The 20026-nt window shown below is 43.2% G+C and overlaps 1 protein-coding gene across 1 annotated transcript in view; it reads left to right on the forward strand.

Annotated features, from left to right (window-relative positions):
* Window positions 1–20026, forward strand: part of CCDC7 (coiled-coil domain containing 7) — a gene marked incomplete at its 5' end in the record, with an annotated part of 170022 nt that overhangs the window by 5473 nt on the left and 144523 nt on the right. Inside the window, 6 exons of the mRNA XM_025208476.1 lie at window positions 3481–3792; window positions 3950–4036; window positions 12508–12594; window positions 14117–14137; window positions 14249–14281; window positions 14974–15134. Of these exons, the coding sequence (XP_025064261.1) occupies window positions 3481–3792; window positions 3950–4036; window positions 12508–12594; window positions 14117–14137; window positions 14249–14281; window positions 14974–15134 (701 nt within the window). The remainder of the gene's footprint in view (window positions 1–3480; window positions 3793–3949; window positions 4037–12507; window positions 12595–14116; window positions 14138–14248; window positions 14282–14973; window positions 15135–20026) is intronic.

The following is a 20026-nucleotide window of genomic DNA, read 5'->3' on the forward strand; positions in this document are numbered from 1 at the left end:
AATCTATGAAATCTGTGAAAAGACAGTGTCTGCTAACTTAGCTAAGCCTAGAAGGACTGGGTAACTTGAAATCCTGAGTCAGTAGAGGCCTGCTGAATGCTGCTTGGAGGAAATACTGAGAAGGCTGTGTTTGAGAGAGTTCCTGGACTGAGAAGGCCAGGGATGAAGGTCTGTCCTCAAGAAGGGCTTTGGAGACCCAGATATTGGAAGGTAGAGAGTGTGCAAGCTAGGCAGAACAGGTTAATGCACCTATAAAGGAGAGATGATAGCCTGGGAAGGCCAGAGCTGGAATCACAGCCCTAAGAAGGGCTGTGAAACCTTAAATAAAAAGGGTAGTGAGTCAATCTGACGTGTACTCCAGGAGAAAGAGAATATTGTTTAAATGCTTGAGCATGAAGAGATTATTCCAAGATCTGAGAGGAGAACTAACTGGTAAGGTAAAAGATCATCCAAGAACATGGGTGGGATGGCATCTTAAGGCAATAACCCAATATAGAGGGCTTCTCTGTATATGAGCCCTCATTTTTAATGAAGTATTTGATTTTGAAGAATAAGGTATTACTATTTATTTTAAATAATTATAATGTGGGTTTCAGTGGCCTAAGGTTTGTCAATGTTTTTTTGCAAGCAACAGTGTGTTTTTTATAAGGCAAAGGAGAGATTTAAGGAGGAATTTGAAGGAGCATAATGAAGTAGTTCTGTGGCTGTTCATAAGAAGCTCCCCTTCTAGTCAACATGGAAGAAAGCATTTTGGAAACTGAACATGTGGCCAATTAAAGCTGGCATCCTGCTAGTTGGATGCAGGGATTGACCTCTTGTTATTGAATAAGAGATGATAGATAGGATGTAACACGGTTGCCTGTCCTTTAAGGCGCAACAGTCAACCCTGTTAAGAAAGCTTAACTGTGGGCCATTTGGGCAAACAGGAAGTGTCCCATTGGGAACTTTTAAAACTCCCAGAAGAGTTAGCAAAAGGACGGAGGAAGCAAGCTGTGAAGAAAATTGTTTCCTGCAAGGAGTAGTCAGGCTACTGTCTTGGGGCCAGAGCAAAAAGTGCTCTTTTAGTGTCTGGGACAGGACGGAGGGATTTTGTTTTATTTGTTTGGTTAAAGGCTACACTTTGTTTTGGAGCACTGGCTGAGGAGCAATTCAGGGAGTGAATTCTACAAAAGTCAGCCAGCTAAGGAACCTGCTTACAGGAGGGTATACTCTGCAAGCAGCCTTGAAAATGAAGAAAAGTAAATTATCTTTCTTTTGAAAGAGAGAGAAACATTGAAGGAATGCAAAGCTGGGGTGAGATGGTCAAAGGAACAGAGTGAGGATGATATTTGCAACAGGATTTTGGATATATGAATGAGAAATTAGTGCCTTTGTTAATACCAGATAAAAGAGAGTTGCAGTAATTCAGCTGAGGGATGAGGTGATAAAACTTTAGGTGAATTTTAGCTATATGGATGGGTAGGACAGCCATATATTAAACGTCTTATGCCGAAAGACTTGCAGAGAGACAGTCCTGAAGAATCTTTAAGACTTAGACCCAGTGAGAGAGATCCAAATCGGAGCTAGCACTACAGTTACAGTTCTAAGTAATAGGCAGGATGGTGGTGATCTCAATGGTGATCAAGAGAAGGGGTGGTATGGGAGACAGAACATTTATGAACGCATCCATTTTGAACTTGAGTTGACAACTAAGACATCCATGAAGTGATAGGCTAAAATCTTAGTTAAGACGGAGAGATGTTTGGGGTAGAGAAGTAGGTCTGTGAATTGTCTGTATACAGATGGTGTTTGAATATGTGGTTACTTATGAGATTTCCAGAGATAAGTTAGAGGGAAAAGAGAAGGGGACCATTGACAGAGCCCTTTAGAACCCCTAAAAAAAGTTGTTGGGAAGGATAAGTAGTGTCTGTTAGAGGACACTAGGGAACTATTAGAGAGGTAGGAGGAACATTAGGAGAGGACAGAGTCACAGAAGTGGAGGGAAGACAAAATGCTAAGCCAGCGGTCAACTTTACTGGGGTAGCTGACAAGGTGGATAAGGATGGAGTATAGATTCTGAGATTTGGTTGGAAAGAGAGAAAAAAGGTACCAGTTTGCTTTACCGATGCATACCAGGTGTATATAAAACCTGACCAAGGCTAGGGCCTTGGATGCATGTTACTTTAGTTGTGCCATATATGCACCCTCATAGTGCTACAGTAAGCAAGTGGGTATATATGCAGACTGTTTATAGTTCTACAAAGATGGCAGATCTGCTACAAGTAGAAAGGCACTTTTTTGAAACTGGAACTTCTTTGTAGTACCGTACTACCTTTTGGAGCACTACATGTAATGTGTGGACAGTTGTATATAGTGCTATGGGGGTCTCTCTGACTCCTAGTATCTTAGAGCAGCGTTTCTTAACCCGTGGTTACGACCCAAAAGTGGGTCGCAAGAATATGTGAAAGGGTCGCAAACAGACTTTAAAAATGGATCAACAAAGTAAAAAAATGGATTCATCTTTAAAGGAGAAAAATGTGGGAAACTGTGGCTTTTCCCTTGCAGGCTGTCGGAGTTCCAGCCTGCAAGGGGCTGCTTGGGAGTCCCCCTGCCCCACACACCCGCCCCCTGCCCCCCACCCCCAATGGGGGGCTGCAGCCTGTGGGGGGCGGGGGGAGGCAGCAGGTCGGAATGAGGGGCACTGGGTTGGGACTCGCCATTGCTGTTTACAAATGGGTTCTGGTACAAAAAGGAGAACCACTGACCTAGAGTGCTCCACTCTCTTCTTCTCTCCAGGGGAGAGGAGAGTGACTGGCTCCCTAACACGAATGGGGAACAGAGTTGCTTCTTCCCTGCTTCTTTTCAGCAGCAGCAGTGACAGCTGAACTAACAGGCAAAAGCTAACAGGCTAACACCTAAGCAGCTCTTGTTCCTATGAGTGCCTTTCAGGCAGCACAGTCAACTGTTCCTGCTTTCTTTTGGGGTCACTGATAGGTTCCCCTGGGAGTCCCCCTGACTGGAGAATGGGCCTTTGAAGCCATCAGATTTGGGGCCAGGGCAGATTGTCAAGGACCTTTGAGTTTTTTTTTCTGTTCTCGATAACCAGGTATATGGTTTGCTTCTAAGATCACGTGGACATACATTTTACCTAACTAATTCCCTGCACTTCCCAAGGTGTTGGTGTGGTAGCACTGTCTTTCCTTCTTTCTTCCTGTTGCACATAGTGTCTTTTGTTTTTATACGGAAGGTTCCAATTTTGGAATGGGGTAGAGCACAGAGTAGTTGTAAACATGTATAGTATTATTGTTGTGGACACATTTTGTTAGCACAGTGATAAATTTTGTTTAATTTGTTATACCATAAATTTACTTAGAGGGCTCTAAGTCAATGGGCTAATTTTTAATACTAAATACAGAACAGTTAGATCTTATCCGTTATGTACATTTTTTTCTAATTATCTTATTCTTCAGCAGTTAGTGACACAAAACTTTTCTTATCTAGGCTTGGAAAGACAACACAGACCCCAGTATGAAAGCAAGAAAGCAAATGAAACCCAGCACTCTGTCAGAAGCAGACACGGGAACATCTTTTTTAAAAAAGGGTCCGCTAAACTTACAAGGCTCACCTACTGATAATTTAAAAATAAAAGGAAGAATAAAGCTCTCAGGAAAGGAATGTGAGCCAATGGTCTTATTACCAGCTGCTCCAGTTGAATCTTTCATGAAATATTCTTTACAGATTCCATCTGTAAATAAAGATGATTCGCTAGATGAAGTGCAGATGCTAAGGAACGTCACTAAACGTCTCAATGGGGTAGGAAATTATTTGAATTGAATTATGATGTTTAAATTCAGATTAAAATATTTGCATTTTTATTAGCTCTTTCTTGCTTTAAGAGAGATTTAGTTTTCGTCTCTTAATATGGTTACTAATGAACAAAATATGATTTTTTTTTTTTTTTTTTTTGCAGATTATACATGCAATGGAATATGTGTATCAGAAGAAACCTGAAGTGGAAGAGAAAGAGGAAGCAGATGAGGAAGAGGAAGACTCAGTTGTATGTATAATAATAGCTCCATAAAATAAGAGATTTTTTATTATGCGCTTTGCTTTTAGCATTAATAATTTCACTTAAAATGACAGTATTAACGCTTCTTAACTCGCACATTTATCCTATTGTTACCAATAAAATAAATACATTTACAAATATGAATAAGTGCTCAGTAAAATGAAAGCATATAAATACAGAGGTCATTATAATCATAAATGTTCATTTCCCCAAAGTTCTTGTTTTTTTAAGGAACTGGGGGTTAATCCTGCAAGATGTTAGTCTCTTCAGTTCTCACTAATAGAGTTAATACACATTGGTGGCAATATGTTGATGTCCTGCTGCTGTGTTGCTTTTAAGCAGCTGTGACTATTAAAGATAGCAGTCTATTTTTTCCTGATACATAAACAGCTACAGTACATGCTATTTATTTTTATTGTTTATTTTATTATTTATTCTCTGTCTCGTAAGTTTTTTGTTTTAATAACATTTAGAATTGCATCTAGTAGTATTATGTGCATATATTATTGCTATTACAGTGTTACTGTTGTTATGCTGTACACTTTGTATTTTAAATTTGCACTCTGTTGTGAATTTTTACAAAATTTTTTGAGTTGAAAATTATTTTTGGTGGTGCTTAAATGTACTGTAACAAAGGAATGATACTGATTTGAGTTTCTATTATAAAGTGCATTCTACGGTGAGCCTTCACTTGTAAATCAGTATTAAAAAGGTAAATTTATTTATTTGGGGTTTAAGAACTTTATTAGAATCATAGAGAAGTAGGGCATGAAGGTACCTCCAGAGGTCATCTAGTCCAGTCCCCTCCTTGAGGGAGGATCATATCTATCCAAACCATCCCATACATACCATAATCTAAACTGTGTGTAAAACTACTGTTAACCCTGCCATAACACAGATATAACACCCTAACCTGCCATAAGTAAAGTGGGGGAACCATGACTGCCAATGTCCTGCTTCTGTGAAATGTTGTCAATATTCTTATTCGTACTTTGATTGGCTGACAGACAGCCAATCAGAGTGCGAAGAAGCATTGGGACAGGTGGCAATGCGCCACCATGATGGTGGGGACGCAGGACGGAGCAGGGGGGTCGAAGCCAGGCCCGCCCTGCTCCCTCAAGGTGATGGCAATGGAATGGTGGAATGGGGTTGGGGGGAATCGAGGCCAGCAGCGCTCCTTGCAGGTGGTGAGAATGAAGCGGAGAAGGTGGCGAGGCCACCAGAACTGGCCTCAACCTCCACCCCTGCAGGTGACGGCAGTGGCGGCATGGGGGGGAGTGGGGACGAGATGCTGTGGGGGGGCGAGGTCATCGGCATGGGCCTCGGCCTGCCCCTCCTTGCTTCCATCATCGCCGCCTGCAGGGCTGACCTGGCAGCGGTTGGGGGAAGAGTGCGCCCGACGCTGGGGGTGGGGGAAGGAGTGGGTGCGCTGTGGTGGCAGCGGGGGAAGGTGAGGAGTGGGCCCAGGCCTGATGGTGGAGGGGAGCGGGCCCGACATGGTGGTGTGGGGGAGCAGTGGGCCTGGCCCGCTTTTTTCCCCCAGCTCAGGCCCGGGCCCACTCCTTTCCCCCCCCCCCCCCCTCGCCCCCCCCCCCCCCCCCCCACTTCGGCTTGCTACCACTGTCCTGTTCCCCTGCCACCAGGTTTTTAGACTCATGGGTTGGATGACATGGTTCTGTGGGCGAGGTCTGGTTCATGGGCTGGGAGTTGAGCACTCCTTGACTAGGTGACATTTCCCTTTCAACCCTTGATACTATAAGGGAGGTGGCCAGTACATTTAATCTATGAGATTCAGCATTTTAGGAAAATAAACTCTTTGGGGCTTATACCATTTTGAGCATCCTAGAAAGATATACAACCTGAGCAGGTAAATAACTCTAAGGGCTTAGCATACGGATAGACATGCCTGTACTTGTAATCACCCAATATGGTGGTGCCTTGCTGGTACTCAATATGCTGTCAGCAGTAATATAATGAATTGGGGGGAAATCAGGGCACTGACCCTTTGGGTGAGGAAGCAAAAAGTGAAGAAACTTTACTGCTGCTGCCACAGTAGTAGCACAGCCACTGATGTAGCTTTGTGCACAGCTGTCGTCTGTGGCATTCAAACAGCCAGTTTCACCTCTGTCAGGGTGAGGGCAGTTTTTAAAATTACACATCCTGCTTACTGATAGTGAAACTCCTCTACAGAATTGTTTGGTTGACATATCTGGATCTTAGGGAGGGACCCATCCCTCCAGTGCTTCTGCGTGTTGGACAATGGCCTCAAACCTGGGGCCTTAGCCTGACCATTACAGCTGCTCATCTCAGCCTGCCACCCTTTGGCTGTTTGCCTAGACTGATCCAGGATGGTCTGGAGCCTTTGGCAGGGCCCAACTAACTGCCCACTCTCTGTCACCAGAGTGCCTGGCTGGGGCAAGGTGATCCTCCATTTCCCCCTTAATATAAACCCCTGAACAAGAACAAAGTGTCTGGGCAACAGGGCTTAGCCTGATTCCAAATTGGTTTGCTGTTCCCTCTGCTTTATACTCTGACCTCTGCACTCTGCTCGATCTCCTGACTTCCTGACTCTGCTTTTTCCTAGATGCTGCTCTTGGATTGACCTCCTAGCTTCCTGATCTGGCTTGATTTTGGGTTCTGTTCACTACTTCTGACCTTGGTTAGCATCTTGACCCCTGAGTGGCTGCAAACGTGGCCAGCCACAACCTGGCATGACACTAGGGTGGTGTTTGTGGGGTGGAAAGGCTCTTGGCCCTTCATTGGAAATCTTGCTCAGACTGGCTGCTTTCCACTGGATGATGTGGGCCAACATGTTTGTCCAGCATTTACTGGGATTCTGTGATAGTCTCCCAGACATAAATCCAATCTAGCTTCACATAGAAAGTGAATGTATTGGGAATGTCACTGAAGATCTTTTTTTATCTCTAGTGTTATAATTCTGCTGCAAATTCTTGGCTCTGGCAAAGCACTGTGCTGCTGTCATGGAAGTATGCTTTCTTCTGCATTTGCTGTGATAAATATTCATAAATCTTTACATTTTGGTGATTCCTTGGGAAGTTGGGGTCCAGACAGGACTAGGAGCAATGGCCTCAAACTACAGCAGAAGAAATTTAAGTTGGAGATAAGGGAGAGTCACCTTTCTGACAATGGGGGTGGTCAAGCATTGTAACAGGCTACCTAGATAAGCGCAGTATCACATCCAGATGAGTCTAATTGTGAGAAGACTGCTTGTAGCAGTATAAGATTATAGGTTCATAGGAAAGTAGGGCCTTGTGAAGGAAGGGACTTTGTGAGTCAGGATCATCCCTGACTAAAACATCCCAGTCAAGTGTCTGTCTAACTTGCTCTAGGAAATTTCCAGGGATGGAGATTCCACAACTTATCTAGGTAGCCTGTTCCAGTGCTTGGCCACCCCTATTGTTAGAAAGGTGACACCCTGTCATCTCCAACCTAAATTTCCTCTGTTGCAGCTTGAGGCCATTGGTTCTAGTCCTGTCCCTTGTGGCCATAGAGAAAAGCCCATCTTCATCCTCTCTATAATCACCCTTAAGGTATTTGAAGACTGTTATCTAATCCTGCCTCAGTCTTCTGTTCTACAGGCTAAATAACCCTCGTTCTTTCAGCTTTTTTTCATAAGTCATGCTTCCTATGCTTCTAAACATGTTCGTCATTCTCAGCTGGACCCTTTCCAGTCTGACTGTGTCCTTCTTGAAGTGTCAGGACCAAAACTAGATGCAGTACTCCAGGTGAGGCCTCACTAGTGCCTAATAGAGTGGAAAAATCACTTCCTTTGATTTGCAAGTGTCATTCCTGGGAATATACTCCAGTATGCTGTTAGTCTTCATTGCAACAAGAGCATGCTGTTGGTTCACATTCAGTTTATGGTCCACTGTAACCCTTATGCCCTTCTCTGCAGTACTGCAGTGTAGCCAGTCATTCCACTGTCTATATTTGTACATGCAGTTATTTTGTCTGAAGGGCAGGACTTTGTACTTTTTCTTATTGAATTTAATCTGGTAGAAATTCATGTGGACCGTTTTTCCAGTCTGTCCAGGTAATTTTGGATTTTAGGAGGGATAACTTGCTCACCAAATGCAGCCGTAGTTAGGCATGACTAACCCTTGGCAAATCTATGCTGGTTGTTTCAGATTGCCTTACTCTGTGCTTCACAGTAGGTTCCATGAGGACCTGCTCCATCATCTTTCCAGATATTGAGGTCAGACTAACTGGTCTTTCTTCCCTGTTGTAAAAATGTGCACTATATTGGCCTCTTTCTAATCATCTGGGACCTCACCTGACCTTCACAAGTCCTCACTGAGGGAACAGATTGCTAAGAAATTACCTCAGCCAGTTTCTTCAGGACCCTAGGGTGCATCCCATCCAGCCATGTCAACTTGAAAACATCTAGTTTTTTAAAGTAATCCATAACCTGTTCTGCCATTAGTTTCAGCTGTCTGTCTTTTTCCCTGATTTTGTTGCCAGTTGAGCTCATTACCAGGCTATTCCTATTTATGAGGACTGAAATAAATAAGGCATTGCATACTTCAGCCTTCTTTGCTTCATCTGTAACCAGATTGCATTCTGTAGGGGACCTATAGTTTCTTTGCTCTTCCTCTTTCTCTTGATATACTTGTAGAATCCTTTTTTATTATTGGCCAGTATGCATGCAAGAAAGCCAGTCAGTGAAGATGTAAACTGAGGAGTCAGTGGGTGAGAGACAGGTTGGGGTAGGGGGTGGTTAGGGGAATGAATATGGCTGGTACATAGCGGAGAGGTACCTGGGGAGTTGGATGTTAGGCAGGTTATAATGTCTCTATATAATCCAATGTCTATATTTAGTCCATGATTTTTTGTACCCAGGAGGTTGATGAAGTGAAGTTCATATGTTCGTCTATGAAAGGTGTTTTGTAAATTCCCTTTGAGTATTAGAACTGAGAGATTGGAAAGAGAGTGGTTTTCTTGTGAGAAAAGTTCCCCCATAGATAATTGGGTATTCCTGACTTTGATACCAGGCTCTTGCTTCTTTACTACTCATTCCATTGAGGAAGAGCACACACCAACTACAGGTGCTTCTTCAGCCTGATAAAGGATATTTATATCCAAAAGCGTGCAAAGAAGAATTTTTCCAGCTATTTGAATTTGTCTAATAAAAGATATAAGATTTACCCAAAGAACCTGGTCTGCTTAATTAATTTAACCAACATCTTTGTAAATGCTCATTAAGACTCCACATACATTTGTTCCAGGAGACAAATATTCAATCCTATTAAAGAGATGTACGAATGTATTTTAATATCTGCCTTTATTTAAACACACACAGGATTATTATAACTGTTCCATAGTTTCATAGTTTCATAGTTTTAGGGTCGGAAGGGACCTAATAGATCTTCTAGCCCGACCCCCCGCCAGGGCGGGAGAACAACAAAAAACCCTAAAAACAAAAACGGGACTCAAATGAGTCCAGCCAGGTAGGCATCCAGCCTCTTCTTAAAGACCCCCAGGGTAGGGGCCAGCACCACCTCCCTTGGAAGTTGGTTCCAGCTCCTAGCCGCCCTAACTGTGAAGTAATTTTTTCGGATGTCCGGATGTCCAATCTGTCCCTCCTCTCCATCAACTTGTGCCCATTACTCCTTGTTATGCCAGCGGGGGCTAGGGGAAACAGCGTCTCCCCCAAACCCTTCTGGTTCCCCCTAGTGAGTTTATAGACGGTCACCAGGTCCCCCCTCAGCCTTCTCTTGTGGAGGCTGAATAGGTTCAGGTCCCGCAGTCTCTCACTGTAGGGTCTGCCCTGTTGTCCCCGGATCATGCGGGGGGCCCTCCTCTGGACCCTCTCCATGTTGTCCACATCCCTCCTGAAATGGGGCGCACAGAACTGGACACAATACTCCAGCTGCGGCCTGACCAGCGTCGCATAGAGGGGGAGGATCACCTCCCTGGCTCTACTCGAGATGCACCTGTGGATGCACGACAAGGTCCGGTTAGCCCTGCCAACCATGACCTCGCATTGTCGGCCCATGTTCATCTTGGAGTCAATAATGACACCAAGATCCCTTTCCGCCTCCGTGCTCTCAAGTAGGGAGTTCCCCATCGTATAAGTGTGCTGCTGGTTCCTACTACCCAAGTGCAGCACCCTGCACCTGTCCGTATTGAAACACATCCTGTTCCTGTTTGCCCACCCCTGTAACCTATCCAGATCCTTCTGCAATCTCTCTCTCCCTGCTAGCGTGCTCACCTCCCCCCAAATTTTGGTGTCATCAGCGAATTTAAACAGGTTGCTTTCCACCCCAACATCAAGATCGCTGATGAAGAAATTGAACAGCGCAGGCCCCAGGACCGAGCCCTGGGGGACTCCACTACCCACCTCCCCCCAAGTCGAGTATGATCCATCCACCACCACCCTCTGAGTGCGACCCTTCAGCCAATCTGCAATCCATCTGACTGTGTAGGCATCTATGCCACAGTCGCCTAGTTTATTAATTAGGATGGGGTGAGAGACGGTGTCAAAGGCCTTGCTGAAGTCCAGAAAGACTACATCCACCGCGACACCTGCGTCCATGGCCTTTGTGACCTGATCATAAAAGGCAATCAGGTTGGTCTGACATGATCTCCCCCTAATAAATCCATGCTGATTGCCCCTGAGCATCATTTCTGATGCCGGCCCATCACAAATGTGCTCCTTGATGATCTTCTCAAAGAGCTTCCCCAGGATTGAGGTAAGACTGACGGGCCTATAATTGCCCGGGTCCTCCCTTTTCCCTTTTTTGAAGATGGGGACCACATTAGCTACCTTCCAATCGTCTGGCACCTGGCCCAAGCACCACGATCGCTCGTAGAGCCGTGCCAGGGGCCCTGCAATAACCCCAGCCAGCTCCCTCAGCACCCTGGGGTGGAGAGCATCCGGACCCGCTGACTTGAACGCGTCCAGCCCCTCCAGAAGCTCTCTAACCCGGTCCTCCCCAACCTGAGGTCTGAAGGCGATCCCCTCGCGTCCGGCTTCTATCACAGCAGGGAAGTCCCGGTCCCTGCACAAGAAAACGGAGGTGAAGAATTGGTTAAAGAGGTCCGCTTTATCCTCTGACGCAACCACCAGATTGCCCCGCATATCCTGCAGGGGCCCCACATTACCCGGCGCCTTCTTCATCCTCCCAATATATTTGAAAAAGGACTTTTTGTTATCCTTAATCCTGGACGCTAATCCGAGCTCTATCTCCGCCTTGGCCTTCCTAACAGCCCGCCTGCAGGCCCGAGCAGAGGAGGTATACTCCTCTTTGGAGATTACACCCCCCTTCCACCGGGCGTACGCCACCCTTTTGGCAAGCAGGCATTCCCGGACACCCTTGGTGAGCCAGGGGGGCTTTTGGACACTCCTGCCCGCCTTGCTTCTTGTCGGGATGGACACCCCTTGGGCCCCGAGTATCGTTTCCTTAAGGAACGACCACTCCTCTTGGACGCTGAGTTCCTCTGCCCTCAAGGACCCCAGTTCCTCTCCCACTAATCTCCTCATCTCACTGAAGTTGGCCCTCCTGAAGTCTAGGGCCACCACCTTGCTGCGGGCCCTTGACACTCTACGCTGGATGGTGAATTCCAGCACGCGATGATCACTATTGCCCAGGTGGTCAAGAACCTGGAGGCCTCTTACCAGGTCGTCGCCTGCGGCCAGGACCAGGTCCAGCAGAGCATCTCCTCTGGTGGGACTGTGCACCTCCTGAATCAAGTGGAGGTCCTGCAACTCGGCCAAGAACCTCCTGGAGCGGTCCGTCCCGGCTGACTGCTCCTCCCAGCAGATGTCCGGGTAATTAAAATCGCCCATGACAACTACATCCCTTGCTTTTAGTGTCTCCGCAAGCTGGCCTGAAAATTCCCTGTCCAGCTCCTCCTCTTGATTGGGGGGTCTGTAATAGACCCCCACCGTCAAATCCCTCTCGCCTTGCCCCCCCTGGATCTTGACCCAGAGCACTTCAGCTTGCCCTTCCCCTGACCCCATTCTGCTGGCAGAGGATGTGTAGTGCTCCTTGACATAGAGTGCCACCCCCCCCCTTTCCTGCCTTCTCTATCCCGCCTGTACAGCCTATAGCCCCTAATGAGTTCCAATGAATTTATTTTAAAAAGTTTAAATAGGAGTCTTTTATAATAAAGTCTCATGTAGTCATGAAGAAAACTCAAACAAAATATTGCTTTAGCAAGTGAAATGGTAAGCAGTGAAGTGCATTGCAGTAAAGCTATGCTAAATATTATAATGGTGAAAAAATGTGATTAAAATATTTATATTCTAATAATCTAAATAAAAACAGCTTTAAAATAAAATGACTTTTCAAACACACAAATCTATAGCTAAATTGGTTTATTTAATCAAATAAATATGTATTCATAGTTTACATTTTAAGGCAAATTATCTGAGTTCATAGGGTTTCAATAGAATATGGATGGATTGTATAAAAACATTTTCTTTTCTCTAAAAGGAAGGTCATGAGGACATGACTACATCGCTACTAGGTTTTTCGTCAATTGCAAAACAGTTAGAAACAACACTTCAGGAACAGAAAGAAGTATGTAATATTAAGATTATACATGAAAGTATAGATTTAATTTTTAAACTTGAACTTGCTTTTACTAAATTTTTATTGGCTTTTTTTGGAGAAATGTTTGAAACGTTGGCTTATTCGCACAATTCTCAATTTTGCAATCTTGGAATTGCCATTGTAATTGCACTGAATCTGGTCATTTAGCATGTGAATACATAAGACTGTGCGGTTCTGTTCCTTTCTTGTTGCCATAAGCTGAAGTTCCAAAGCCATACTTTGGACAGCTACAGTTAATATTTGTTTGGTTCTTTTGGCTAGTTGACAGAGGGTGAGGTTTAGATTGCTGTACCTGGTCTGTGAATATTGGATATTTACTGTTCAATAGCAGATCTAGGATTTTGAAAAGGGGTATGTGGTCAGATAAGGCCTTTGGCCTTTGCAGCTGGGCAGAATGAGAAAAGTATTGCTGTCTGCCCACTCAGCTTAGGAAGAGGGGCCAGGCAGTTCAGCTCCAACAGGATCATTAGCTGATTTGGGAGATGCTGTGAGCTATGCACTGGGCTAGTGAAGAGGGGCTGATCAATGTGGCTTTGTCATGATTGGGCCCATAGGGCATCTTTGCACATGGTCTGGGGTGATGGTGGTGGGGGTCTTTTAATTAAAGTGGCTCTTGGGAGCTGCTCTAATTAAAATGCCTGCAGTCTTATGTATTCAGTGTCTCGCGCTTCAAAATGGCAGCGGAGGTGCTTTAACTAAAGCTAGTTAGACGAGCTTTAGTAAAAGCATTCACTTCACCATTTTGAAATGTGGGGACACTAAATAAATGTGACACCGAGGCTGCTGGAGCGTTCTAATTGGAATACTCCAGCAGACTTGATTAATCGAGTCTGTTCTGGTGTGTTTTAATTAGAATGCGTCTGAGGCATTGGGCACGTGTATAGGTGCCCTTAGGGCTCATGGATGGCAGGAATAGAGGAGGACTTGAAGCAGTGTGACTGCTCCTCCCGTTCCTGGGGATCCACTCTTGTGGTTGTTCTCGTAGTCTTTGAGCTCGGTGTGTGGGAGATTTGGGAGCAGAAAGTGAGAAGTGTATGGCCCAAATCAAGGGGAAAGAAAGGTCTGCTTCTGCATCAGGATTTCACTGTGACTGCTGATTATACTACTGGCTTGGGCAGGGAGTCTATATATAATGAGCCTGCCTGCTGGGGAGGTGGGGAGAGAAGTGAAGCACCTCTTAAGGGTATCCTGTGATTGCAGCACAGAATGTTTCGGCAGCTGCTGGTCTTAATGTATTATTGGCACCATGTCATCTTTCTGAATAAAGAGAGTTTTTAAAATAAGTTTTCTGCTTTTTATATTTCATTGTAATAAGATATTTTTTTCCCATTACAAGATAATATGTTATGATGAAGTCCGATTGCCTAAAAAGTTAATTGTATTCAAATAAGTACATTTCTTTAGTTAAATCATCATAAAATTGGTATAATTGTTAGGTGTTTAATTATGTTCTGTGTTATCTTTAGTGATCATCCTTCTGTTTTTCTAGATATTAGAGTCTTTGACTAAGGTAAGAACTTAAATTTTGATTTGCTGTGTAATATTTTATTATTTTAATTCTTTTTTAATTTGAACTTTAATTTGTCAGTGACTGATATGTATTTATATTTTTTTCATGAAGTGGTTTGGAAAGGAAGTCCAGCAGATGGAAGAGGTAATTCTAACATCTACTAACTGTCTCTTTTGGCTTAGCTTTGATTAGCAAGAACTGCAATATATTGTGTCTTAAATACTGGTCTGCACTCTTTCATAAGTAAATATATTAACAATACTGCCTCTGTCACTATGATCAGAGATTTGAGACTTTCCTCTTAAAAAGACACCACAACTTGCTTCTCAGGGAATGCTAATATAAGGATATTTTAGGAAAACATGCTGTGTTGATTGAATTTTGAATAAATTTCCAGGAAAACATTTTAGAACCATTTTTTATTTCTGAAGGCAAGTCTATTTGAAAACTTCTATAGCATATCAGCATTTTGACTTCACTGTGGCTGCATCATCTGATCAACAGTATCTAACAGATGAGAAACGATTGAGAGGATCTTCACTATCATGGCTAATGTGCTATTCTTTTTTGTTCAACATGACCAGACACCAGTTAACTATTTAGTTGAAACATTTGCACTAGGTGAACAGACCTACAAGGTCTGTAGAGTTGAAAAATACCTAGCAATTGTTGTGGATGCTGCTTAAATCTATTTACTGTATTTGTGTAAATCTCTACCATTCTAAATGATGATACTTGTTTTTTCTCTATAGTCAAAATACTTTAAACTAGACCCTGCTAATTTATTGTATTTTAAATTGCTACTCCAGCATTTTCAGTGTCTGCTTCTCTTTTAGTTAGGAAAAGATGAACTTTTTCCAGAACTGCAGCTTCCTGTGGCTGATAAGGACATAACAGATAGCATAATTAAACTAACACAACACATCAGAAGTCTTGAAGAACTAAGAAACCGCATTCACCATCTGCCAAAGTCTGTCCAGCCACCTCTAGCCAAACAGTAAGGGAATTATTAAATATTATTAGGCTTACTAATAATGAATAGTGAAAGACAGAAAAAATGAATATTTGAATATATTCTGTGTTGCATGTGAACATTATTTTTTCCTTGAGTAATTCTCTATATATTCATTATCACTTGTCTCACACCTCTGAGCTTCAGCTAGAGACTTTTTGCCTTTTTAGCAGTGTCTGTAGAGTATACACAAGTTCCTCTTAATTACCTGGGTAGAAAAGGTGGAACCCTTCTCTCAAGTTCCTACCAGCCTTCAAGCCTAGAGAGACATACTAAAGCTTCTAGTCGGGAGTAATTTGTGGCCCCTGGGCTTGTCAGGGAGAGGAAGTGGGGTGCCTTTTTCCTGCTCTTTGTTGTTTCTGCCATGTCCTTCCTGGGATGGCCTGATTTCAACATGCACTAGCCACCCAAGATGCTTTTTATACCTGAAGAAAACTCTCATTCCTGACAACTGCTCAATCAGTGTGCCTTTTAAACTGAGAGCTTGAAAAGACAGGGAGAGCTTTAACTTTGTTAAAGCTTTATAGAGCTTTAACATTGTCTTCTTGGCAGATATGTCATCTCTATATCCAGTCTATGGTTGAGAATCTCACTATGGCACCATTCACTTCCTAACATGGGGGAATCAGCACAGAATGTCTTCTCCAGTGCTGGCAAGATGGGCTCTAACCGTTGGTCCTGGTTCAGATCCAATTCCACCCAGGAATGGACCCTTAGAAAGGTCTTTATGGGGGAGATCAGACTCCTGAGACCTCTTGACCCACACAAATGATGGATGAGGTTTATGGGTAATTGGGAGCTTTGACCATAGTGCCAATATCAGGCCCCAGTATTTCTTGCCCATAAGCAATTTCTGTGGAAGCCCAGAGAAGGTTAGAACATGTCATACTATAACTATCTGGTTCCAAGTCCATGGTTCAGAATATGAAGGGAAGAAGGAGCATTCCCTTGATGAGTTAGTCAGAGGACATGACTTCTTGATACCCTATCCTGCCAGAGGGCCTGTGACATTACCCCGGTTGTCAGTTCTGGAGCCAGAGTGCCCAATCAGCTGACTGTACAGCACCATTCTCCACATCACATCAAAACTGCTCACAGTTAACAACACTTACTTCTGTAGATCTTTCAGTACTGAAGTGCGGCCTGGAAACAGACCTGATGGTAAAGACTGTGATGGCTGATTTGCTGTCCTTTTCTGTTGAACAACACAGTGCTTAGCACCATCCTTTCAGATGGGCTTCTGTACAGTCCTGATCACTTTGTATATTCCTCATCAAACTGCCAGCAGGTGGGGTTAATTCTGTGTATTTTTTGGGATACTGTTTTATTATTTTATTTGTTTTTATTGTAAGATGCTCTGAGGTTTCTGGGGAGAGTGGCATATAAATCAAATGAACAAACACTGTATTTTCTTGCATAAAATGCACACATTTTTCCTTGCACCATCTGTGGGAAGTACAGATATGCATAATATCTGAGAAAAACAGATCGCTAGAGGTCTGGAGATTTGGCAGCAGGGGAGCAGTGACAGCATTAATTGCTGTGGCTCCCAGAGTGGCTCAGTGAGTCACTGCTTTCCCACTAGCAAATTCTGGGCCCCTGGGGAGCCCCCTGGTTGGGTAACATGGCACCATGCACCAGACTGGGCTAGTGTGCGGGGTTGGTGTGTGGTTGAATTTGCTGCATGGCCCTACTCTAGTGTACCCCACTGTGAAGTCTGAGCCCTAGAGAACCTAAACCTGTACTCCAAGGTAAGATCTTTTTTTCCTCCTTAGGGCCATCCAAAAAAAGGGCATGCCATCAAGAGCATGCTGTATATGAGAAAATATGGTAAATATCCTTTTCAAGTACTAGATCACCATTCTAACAGTGCCCACTTGATGTGTAGACATTCATCCAGAAACTGATGGTATGCAGACAGGCTTACAGACCCCATTGTTTCAAGGAAATGGCCTACAGGGTATCTGACAATGCCAAGCTGGTCAGTTCCTCACATAGGAAGTGTTGCCGATTCACAATGGGAAGACTACTACCAATACCATTTAGCCTTTCCGTAGCTCTATGAGTCCTCAGCTGGGTCCTCTTGATAGTTGCAGTCTATCTCTAGGGATAGGGAAAGCAGGTTATTTGTACTTTGATGGCTAGTTGCTAAGAGGTTCTTTGGCTGCTCAAGTATCAAGCAACCTATGAAAGACAATGAGCCTATTATAATCTCTGGGGCTTCTCATCAGTCACCAGAAATCAAGTTTGGATCCAGCTTAGAATATTTTGTTCATAGAAGCCTACTTAGATTCAATGTCAGCAAAAGCTTGCCTCCCATAGGAGGAATACCAGACTTGAGCTAAGGTTTCTTCTGGATCTGGCTGTGTATGATTTACCCTCTAGGAGGTGATTCATTTAAATATATAGTCACAGAACCTAAGCTGGTGCTTGTCTCCATAATTTGGCAGAAGGATCTAAGCAATGCATGCAGTGTTATGCCATCCAGTGTCACTTCAGTAACAGATACCTCACTGATGGGCTGGTGAGTTTATTTGGGAGAACTCCAAATACAGGTTCTCTGGTTACTGGAAGCAGTGACGTTTCATATCAGTTGGTTAAGCTCAGAGAGGAGCTGAGAGCTCTCATGGTCTTACTTCTGTTGAATTTGAGGCTGTCAGGTCTAGGTCATAATAGGCGACTTATGCCAGATCTCTCTCCCTGTGTTGAGATTCTGCCAACCTATGGCAGTGGTACATCAGCAACCAAATCCACAGCGTGTAGAACATCTACTCAGTCTCTAAATGGCAAACCATTTATAAGTCTAGCTCCTTGCATTGTAAAGGGGACTCAGCACTCAGTGTTGTGTTTGTAGAATGGGACCATCTGACCATAAGCAAGTGCAGCCAGGGAATACCACTTTTGCTTCTATGGTTTCAGCCGTGGTTCTCCCTTGGGTGGATTTAAGACAGAATAATCACAGAGCCTACTATGTGCACTCCCTCACACCACTAATTCCAACAAGTGAAGTAGGAATGGGGCTTACTCATCTTGATAGCCCTGAATGCCTGGGACAATTTTCCATTTCTCTTGGGACCCTGCTCTGCTTCTAGACATTAATATAGGAAGGAGTGAGGGTTCTGCACCCAAATCTCCATTCCTTGTCTCAGTCTAGATTCTGGATGGCTTTCATAGAAAGAGGAAGAATGTTTAGCCCTAGTCAGAGATGTTGTCCACAGCAGGAAGGCTGTGACTAAGTATATGTACCTGGAAAAAGAGGCCAGGTTTTTTTCCTGATGCTGGGTGAAAAATATAAAGTCGATCAATTCTACCATATTAGACGTACGAGATTATTGACTGGATTTGAGTCATGCTGACCTTTCTATCATTTTGGTTAAGATCTACCTGGAAACTATCCTAGCTTTCTACATGCCATGTGTTTTCTTACCCGGAAGCCCTCAGGTCTCTTAAAGTGCTGACCAGGGTCTTTTCTAAGGAAGGGAACAAATTCCAGAATGGTATCTGAATGTAATTCTTACTTGTATAATAATAGCACCATTTGAACCTATGCCAGTGTGTTCCCTGCTCCATCTTCTACTTCTCCCCCCCCTCCCCAGAAGGTTAGTTATTACTGTTTAAAAGACTGTTATATGGGGCTTTTCCTTTTTAAAACAGTGCAACTAAAGAGAAAAAAGGGATGTTTAAAACAAAACCCTTATTTAATAGCTTAAATGTGAAATAGATTTTTTATAGGCTAGCATCAAACATCGCATTTGCCCTTGGATAAGTTTTGCCTGTTTGTCCCAGGATAAAAATAACCTGTAATTGCTGTGTGTACACATCACCTTCTAGTCAGGGCTTGGTGAGTGGCTGAATGCAGTGTCACTTTTTCTACCATTGATTTAATACAGTAATCCAGGGATAACTGTACAGATGTACTTTGCAATATGCTTTGATAAGCTGTTACTACCTCTTATCTGGAAAACTTTTAAGAGTTTCTGGTGCTTGCATTTTGTCCTGGGATAAAATAGTTTATCTTGGGATAATAATGCAATGTTTGTTTGCAGCCTTAGTGATTGTTTGCCAACAATCAGTTCAGTTGCTTAAAGCTGTACTGTGGCAGAGTCATTTTAACATCTTTGACTCTTTGGGTCCATTTATTGCATCCAATGTACTATGGAGAAAGAAGCAAGTAACTTCATGAAAGCAATTTTTAGTGAGCAGATTCATACTGCTGCATTCTACTTGGGGCCAAAGACTTGATTCCTGTGCCTTTGGAACTGCTGGGCATCTTACCTCAGGATAGAATAAACAATACTTTTTGCTTGAGCAGGTTATTACATCTAGAAATCTGTATCAATTTAGGGATTAAAGTAAAATGACCAGAATGTAGTTACCCCTTATGCCTTCAGTTGCATTAATGTTGATTGCTTTTTTTTTTTTTTTAATACTAATACTGTTGCTTGTTCAGCACACTGTTGAATAGTTTCTGGTGATTCATCTTAGAGATCATTATACTTTAAATATTTATATTGTGCAAGCATCCCTTTATAAAATGCTTTAGAATCTCTATGAAAAGTTATAAATTGTGTTTAAAGTTACTGAATTATTAAACCACAGAGATACATGCTTAGAATACAACCACTATTGTAGTTTCATTTATGTTGCTACTTTAATAAGCTGTGCAATTTTATATGCAATTATGTTATTTTTTTTTCTTGTTTTAAAAATATATAATGCTAGTAAGTAATTTCAAGAATGAATACAATTTTGAAGCACACAGAGGTTTCAAAAGATCTTTAACTCTGTTCCCTTGTGTAAATCAGTATTTGGCTTATAGCCCAAAATATATGGAATAAAATAATTTTACATGTGCACATTTTTTGTAATAGGGAAAG

The sequence above is a fragment of the Alligator sinensis genome, unplaced genomic scaffold (assembly GCF_000455745.1).
Source record: "Alligator sinensis unplaced genomic scaffold, ASM45574v1 scaffold309_2, whole genome shotgun sequence".
NCBI lineage: Eukaryota > Metazoa > Chordata > Crocodylia > Alligatoridae > Alligator > Alligator sinensis.